Genomic DNA, 8,258 nt, shown 5'->3' with positions numbered 1-8,258 from the left:
GGGGGAGCATTGCAGTATCTTCCAGAGCGTGTCTCCCTCATAGTCGTTGCATGTTGCACTCTGCACAACCTGGCTCTGGCAAGAGGGAACCCGCTGGAGGCTGAGGAAAGTGAGGCAGCTCCACAGGCCACAGAGGATGACTCCAGTGATGGCTCAGAGGAAGAGCCTGAGGAGACGCAGGGTGAGGACCTTGAGGCAGACGACAGGAACCCTCATGGAGGCAGGGACACCAGGGATGCTGTGATCCAGTGAACCTTCTGCTACATATCCAAGGCATCGATGCCTCTTCAAGCCAATGGCATTGTCTCCTTTGTTAACAATCAATAAATGAGAACCCAACTCAGTGCACCAGCCCCACACAATGCCATACTTTTACAAGCCTGTGCTGCATCTGGCACCTATTGATACCATCCAGCCAACTCAGCCCTTTTAAGTCAAATAAATCCTTATGTTACTTCACATAAACATACAAAGAACAAACAAAGTGTCCATCCCTAACACAAACTTCAAAATAATTAACGCAAAAAATGTCACCCATAACACGCCCCTGCGGTGCTCAAGGTACCTTCAACTTACGTCTGCAGATGCTGCATCTTGAGGACCCCTCCCCCCTCGCTGACAGTGGTGTTGGAGGCAGCCTGCTGGCCTGGTGGCCCCGGTGACCTTGGCGGTCATCCTTTGGCTGACAGAGCCTGAGTAAGCGTCGTCTGGAGGGTGCATCTAGCCCCATAGCTGGGCACTCCTCAGTCGTCACGGCATCATCAGATGCAGCGGCCACTGGCAGAGGGGCGAGGAGCTGGTGCCCTCATCCAGAATGTCCTGAGAGAGGCCCATAAGCCAACAGCTTGCTGCCAGCGTGAGGTGCGTTTGCACCTCCCTGCTCACCATTGATGGATGGGGACCTAGCAGAGAGACTAGGTGACCTTCTGTGGTCACTGTCTGTGTGAGGGCTTGCAGGCACAAGTACAACCCCAGGGAACCCCTGAGTCTGCTCCTGAAGCTGCCTCTCCATGAGAGTCACCACTCTTTCAATAGAGGAGGTTGTGCCGCTTGGTGTTAAGGGTCAACGCACCGCATGGACTCCTCCATGATGGAGACCATGGCACGTAGACCCTCATGGATCTTCATCAGTTCTTCCTGCATATCCCGTTGGACACCCAGCATCTGCCGCCTGATGTACAACTCCAGAGGCTCATCATCGCCTCGGACGTAGCATGGCCTTGGTCTCCAGCTGTGCTCCCACTGTCGGCCCCCTGGGACTTCTCTGCCTCTGCCAGCTCCTCATGTGAGTGTGATGTGCCCTGACCGCTATGCATTACCCACGGAGCCGAATACCTAATTCCCAGCAACATGTGAGTATCTGCGCTGGTGCCTGGTTCAGAGAGACAGTGTGACACTGGTGTAGGTATGCTGCTTTCCTCGGAGCTCAATGGGAGGTCCTCAAGGTCACCAGCGGCTCCTATGGAGGGCGCATCTGCGGGAGGAAGGCAAAAGATCGGTACATTCAATCATCAAGGTCACTATGCATGCTAGGCGGGCTAAGAAGACAGTGGAGAGCTGTTGCATGGCGCCATTGCATTGGAGCTTCAATGGGCTCTCTGGCTACGACAGTTCAGTTTCTGATGAGAGGAGCCCATTATGCTTCCAGTACCCACCACACATGCATCTATCACCTGCACTCTTGCCTTCATCCGAGACCCCCGCCTCACTGCAACCGGAGGAGCAAACTGGCCGGTGAATTCCCAGCTCCAGTGCATTGCTCTCGTGCTTTGTGAGGAAACACAGAGTGGGCACTCCTCCACCCGTTCTGCGGTGCTCCACAGCATTATGTATCCTCTTCTCCTGACAGGGAAAAATAGCCTCATCATTGCTCCGTCTCTCTGAAGGTCCTTTCCTGGTTCCCACCTGCCCTCCCACCTGGGCATTCGGCAGGCCGTGTCACTATCGCATATCTCACCCTGCAGTGCACTGAGGCCAGTTGTGCTGACATCCCAGCCTTGGCAGAGGCTTCAGTGCCAGTCGACATACACACTCTTAGACCCCTGAATGTTCCGAGCAATGGGCACCCGACTAAAGTTCTCTGCGCAGGTCCATGCCATTTCTGCACTTACCCTTGTTGACTGCAGCAGATCGTTGAACCTTTTGCGGCACTGAATCCATGTGCGGCACACCACGTTGTGCCCACTGACCTAGGCGGCGACCTCTGTCCAGGCCTTCTTGGTCAGGTGGGGTGGCCTCCTCTTGCCGTCCCTGGGTATTAAGATATGTCACCTGGCGCTGACCTCCTCGACCAGAACTCCCAGGCACTCATCTGAGAAACGGGGGGCAGAATGCCCCACCCAACTTGCCCTCCCGCCATCCATGACCACCAGAGACCACGACTGCACACCAGGACGCTTCTTGAAAAGCTTCTAGACAGCCCCCTCAGCCTCTCCCACAATTCCTGGCAGCCTTCAGGGAGCTGCCTCTTCCGTTTTTCATGTTCATCCGGCTGTCGCGTTTCACGCTGGGGGGGCCTTAATTGGCCACCCAGCGTAAGATTGCGTCCACAGCATGAACTCAGCTGGGAGCGAGTTTTACATCTGCTTCCAGCTGCGCCAACTTAGGGCACACCCCGAGGGCAAAATTCAGGGCCATATCTTTTGGGGATCCTTCAGCTCTTCTGCTGTTAATCGCGATGTGTTCAGACTGTGTAGACCTTCATTTCCAATTGATAGGCAAATTTTTATTGCTTGCTTGTCTGTTTCAGACACACCTGAATCAAGCAACCATAGCTCTGTACACTGTTCAAAAACTTTGAATTCAGATAGTAGGTCAGCTGCATCCCAATTCAAACTGGGGGAATTTTGCGGACATTCTGACAATATCCCTTTGACCTTCCTCTGTAGTACCTGGGATGTAGATCACTGTAGCTGCTTTTGCATGCTTTTCCAAAGCTCCAACCGTTATAATCTTAATCTTCTCTGGCCTGATTTTTCTGAGGGTCTTTTTTTGCTGGACTCTCCCTCACTCACTATCAATCCAGCCCACACCCTGGTCACTTGTCTTTCCCAACTGAGCAATCCCCTTTTTGGCCCTCCCAATATGCTGTTCCACTCACAACTTTTTTTTTTCATTTATTCACAGGATGTGGGCATCACTAGCTGGGCCAGCATTTATTGCCCATCCCTAATAGCCCCTGAGAACTGACTTGGCTTGCTAGGCCATTTCGAAAAGCCAACCACATTGCTGTGGGTCTGGAGTCACATGCAGGCCAGACCAGGTAAGGACAGCAGATTTCCTTCCCTAAAGGGCATTAGTGAACCACACAATCAACATGGCTTCATGGTCATCATTAGACTTTTAATTCCAGATTTCCTTTTTAAATTGAATTCAAATTCACCATTTGCCGTGACAGGATTTGAACCCAGGTCCCCAGAGCATTACAAAAACAGAATTACCTGGAAAAACTCAGCAGGTCTGGCAGCATCGGTGGAGAAGAAAAGAGTCGACGTTTTGAGTCCACATGAGAAGGGTCATGTGGACTCGAAACGTCGACTCTTTTCTTATCCACCGATGCTGCCAGACCTGCTGAGTTTTTCCAGGTAATTCTGTTTTTGTTTTGGATTTCCAGCATCCGCAGTAGTTTTTTGTTTTTATCCCCAGAGCATTACCCTGAGTATCTGGAGTAATAGTCTGGTGACAATACCATTACACCACTGCCTCGCTATAAACACTGATAGGATATGTGCTAAAAACAAAAAGCTAAAAGCTACTGCGGATGCTGGAAATCCAAAACAAAAACAGAATTACCTGGAAAAACTCAGCAGGTCTGGCAGCATCGGTGGAGAAGAAATCAGTTAACGTTTCGAGTCTTCATGACCCTTCGGCAGAACTGAGTATAGTTAGGAGAAAGGTGAAATATAAGCTGGTCTAAGGTGGGGGGGCGGGGGGAGAGAGAAGTTGAGGGTGTGGTGATTGTGGAGATAAGCAAGCAGTGATAGGCAGAGACAAAAGGATCAAAGAGGTGTTGAAGGTGGTGATATTGTCTAAGAAAAGTGCTAATTAAGAATGGAAGACAGGATACTCAAGGTACAGCTCTAGTTGGGGTGGGGTGGAAAGACTAACAAAGTTTTAGTTTTAGATTTAAAAATAATGGAATTTTTTTTTTTTTCTCCCTTTTTTCCCCCACCTATTTCCATTATTTTTAAATCTAAAACTAAAACTTTGTTAGTCTTTCCACCCCACCCCCACTAGAGCTGTACCTTGAGTATCCTGTCTTCCATTCTTAATTAGCACTTTTCTTAGACAATATCACCACCTTCAACACCTCTTTGATCCTTTTGTCTCTGCCTATCACTGCTTGCTTATCTCCACAATCACCACACCCTCAACTTCTCTCTCCCCCTGCCCCCCCACCTTAGACCAGCTTATATTTCACCTTTCTCCTAACTATACTCAGTTCTGCCGAAGGGTCATGAAGACTCGAAACGTTAACTGATTTCTTCTCCACCGATGCTGCCAGACCTGCTGAATTTTTCCAGGTAATTCTGTTTTTGTTTTGTGATAGGCTATGTGCTGCAATCTCACCACAAAGGATCCGCCTGCTTATCAGTTCTTTAGTTGAGCACTGTCTCTGCACTGTGTCTTCAAAGCTTTTCTGTGCAATCGCCATGCTGCGATTTCAACACACTCTGACGCTGCGACTCCTTTGCAGTCTGACCAGAGCGTTGAGGGTCATCTCATGCCATGTAGCACGAGCTAAGGCTATTCACCATGTCCTTCGTATCTGTCTTAATCTTGCTGCCAGATTGTTTGACCACCACTGAGCACCATGTTATGGTGTTATAATGATATAAGTACCAATCGATCATAAGGAAATGTGTAACCACATTGTGGGTTCATTTGTTTAGACTAGGCGCATGGGAACAATCATACAAGGGTAGAAAGCTTGAAGGCATCAGCAGCAGAGCTGTGTGTGTGTGTGTGTGTGTGTGTGCTCTGCGTGTGTGCTCTGCTCAAAAGCAAAAGTGAATTTGCATGACACTAAATGCCCTTACATGCCCTTCTAGTGATGTCATACTGCTATTCCTTAAAGACATGTTACAACAGAGATTGTTTTAAATTGCTGTTAGCCTTAGATTAACAGGGATGTCGTTTTTCCATTAAATAATTTTATTTCAAATTTGAAATCTATTGTTAGAATAGCTGAATATTTAGACTATCGCAGACATTGAAATAAATTAGAGCATTGACAATTTACACAAGGTAACAAGATAAAAGATAAATAATTCCCATAAATACAGCAGGTAAATTGTTGCTGAAATGTATTTTGGCTGTATTTATTTGGTGTAAAAAGAAGTTTCTGTAATTGCATTTATTAACCTACCCATAGAGGGTGCTTTAAGCACATAGAATAACATATCTGTGAGCGAGCTTATCAGTTGAATCAAAAATAATTCCACAAGCATGGCATCACAATGGCAAAGTGACTGCATAAAGCATTTGCAATAACTAAAAACCGTAATATATACTCATTCAAATTAATCATCCAATCAAAAATATACAAATATTTTCAATATAGCAGGTCATGTGGTTCAGTTGGTAGAACTTTTGTCTCTGAGTCAGAAGGCTGTAGGTTCAAGTCTCTAGGGGTGGAATTTAATTACTCTCCCTCAAGGTGAGTTTGGAGGCATTTAATAAATTATTTAATTAACCGCATTTAACCAGGCGGGAGAGTGGTGCATGGGAACCCTGCCACCTTTCCACCTCTGCACCAATTCCATGGCTGGAAGGCTCATGTACGGCATTCGTGCCCACTGCCAATTGAGGCCATCCTGCTACCATTGGTATTCAACCAGCGGCAGGCGGGGTCTTACCAAAAAACCAAACCGTCAGGTTTGCTTGCGGGCTCCCAGGGACTGTCCCTCATCAGGCAGTCAGTACCCGATTGAGCAATCTGACATCGGGAAGGGGGTTCCACTGAGAGCCGCCCTGCCTTGCTGCTGGCCCTCGCTCCCCGACAACCCCATGACCTCCAACCTTTTTTTTTGTAAAAATATACTTTATTCATAAAATATCTTCAATCACATTCCAAACCATTTCAAAAACAACATTACAAGGGTACAATCCAGGTTAAACTTTTACAAAATGTATCACCAGGTGCATCAGTACAAACAATATTACAATCATTTACAGCCTTTCATTTTGATCTGTACAGCCCGAGGGGCTCTAAACAGTTCCCAGTCTCTCGGTGCGCTGTGGTAGAAAGGTCTTAGACAGCGACCCTTCCCCATTGCGCCTTTGCGGCAGCTGCCCCAAGCTTTAGTGCGTCCCTCAGCACGTAGTCCTGGACTTTGGATTGTGCCAGTCCGCAACAATCGGTCGGGGACAACTCTTTGTGCTGGAAGACCAACAAGTTTCGGGCAGACCAAAGCGCGTCTTTCACCGAGTTGATGATCCTCCAGCTGCAGTTGATGTTTGTCTCGGTGTGTGTCCCTGGGAACAGCCCGTAGAGCACAGAGTCCTGTGTCACAGAACTGCTCGGGATGAACCTCGACAGCAACCACTGCATCTCTCTCCAGACTTTCTTTGCAAAGGCACAATCCACAAGGAGGTGAACAACGGTCTCTTCCCCACCACAGCCACCTCGAGGGCAACGTGCAGAGGGGGTGAGCCTCCTGGCGTGTAGGAAGGATCTGACGGGGAGGGCCTTTCTCACCACCAGCCAAGCTACGTCTTGGTGCTTGTTGGAAAGTTCTGGCGATGAGGCATTCTGCCAAATGACTTTGACAGTCTGCTCGAGGAACCATCCCACAGGGTCCACCCTCTCCTTTTCCCTCAGGGCCTCTAGGACGTTACGTGCTGACCACTGCCTGATGGACTTGTGGTCAAAGGTGTTTTTCTGCATAAATTTTTCCACCAGGGACAGGTGGTACGGCACGGTCCAACTACTTGGAGCGTTCCGCGGCAGCGTGGCCAGACCCATCCTTCGCAACACCGGGGACAGGTAGAACCTCAGCACGTAGTGACACTTGGTGTTTGTGTACTGAGGGTCTACGCACCGCTTGATGCAGCCACACACAAAGGTGGCCATCAGTATGAGGGCGATGTTGGGCATGTTTTTTCCCCCTTTATCTAGAGGCTTGTACATCGCGTCCCTGCGGACACGATCCATTTTCGACCTCCAGATAAAGCGGAAGATGGCTCGAGTGATCGCCATCGCGCAGGAGTCTGGAATGGGCCAGACCTGTGCCACATACAGCAACAGCGAGAGTACCTCACACCTGATGACCAGGTTCTTTCCCGCAATGGAGAGGGAGCGTCGCTCCCACATGCCCAGTTTCCTTTTCACCATAGCCACTCGCTCCTTCCAGTTTCTAACGCATGCCCCGGTCCCTCCGAACCATATCCCCAGCACCTTCAGGCCGTCAGCCCTGACAGTGAAGGGGACAAAGGATCGGTCAGCCCAGTTCCCAAAGAACATGGCCTCGCTCTTCCCACGATTTACCTTGGCTCCCGAGGCCAGTTCGAACTGGTCGCAGATGTGCATCAGTCTGCGCACCGACAGCGGATCCGAGCAGAAGACGGCGACGTCGTCCATGTACAGGGAGGCTTTTACCTGAGTGCCTCCACTGCCTGGGATCGTCACTCCTCTTATGCCCGGATCCTTCCTGATGGACTCGGCAAAGGGTTCTATGCAGCACACGAAAAGGACAGGCGAGAGAGGACAGCCCTGCCTGACTCCAGATTTAATCGGAAAGCTATCTGTTTCCCACCCATTGATTGAGACTGCGCTACTGATGTTAGTGTAGAGCAGTTGGATCCAATTTCGAATTCCCTCCCCAAACCCCATTTTGGAGAGCACATCCCCCATGTAGGTGTGCGATATTCTGTCAAAGGCCTTCTCCTGATCCAAGCTGATGAGGCAGGTATCCACACCCCTGTCCTGTACATAGGCAATCGTATCCCTGAGCAGCACCAGGCTGTCAGAGATCTTCCTGCCTGGCACAGAGCAGGTCTGGTCAGGGTGAATCACCAATTCCAGAGCGGATTTGACCCGATTGGCGATGACCTTGGACAGAATCTTATAGTCCACATTCAACAGTGAAATGGGTCGCCAATTTCTAATTTCCTCCCTTTCCCCCTTGTGCTTGTAGATGAGGGTGATGATGCCTTTCCTCATGGATTCTGACATACTACCGGCCAGGAGCATACTCTCGTACACTCCTAGCAGGTCTGGGCCGATCAAGTCCCACAGAGCCGAATACAACTCCGCC

The 8,258-nt window shown here is 49.5% G+C and overlaps 1 protein-coding gene across 1 annotated transcript in view; it reads left to right on the top strand.

Annotated features, from left to right (window-relative positions):
- Positions 1-3,131: 3,131 nt before the first annotated feature.
- The window catches only part of LOC144673584 (follistatin-like), a 59,335-nt gene continuing 54,208 nt past the window's right edge, over positions 3,132-8,258 (top strand). Inside the window, exon 1 of the mRNA XM_078535337.1 lies at positions 3,132-3,262. Coding sequence (XP_078391463.1) covers positions 3,247-3,262 — 16 coding nt within the window. The 5' untranslated portion in view covers positions 3,132-3,246. The remainder of the gene's footprint in view (positions 3,263-8,258) is intronic.

The sequence above is a fragment of the Cetorhinus maximus genome, unplaced genomic scaffold (assembly GCF_964194155.1).
Source record: "Cetorhinus maximus unplaced genomic scaffold, sCetMax3.hap1.1 HAP1_SCAFFOLD_390, whole genome shotgun sequence".
In the NCBI taxonomy this organism is placed as follows: domain Eukaryota; kingdom Metazoa; phylum Chordata; class Chondrichthyes; order Lamniformes; family Cetorhinidae; genus Cetorhinus; species Cetorhinus maximus.
The sequence above is the reverse complement of the archived record's forward strand: the minus strand, read 5'-3'. Positions and strand labels throughout refer to the sequence as shown.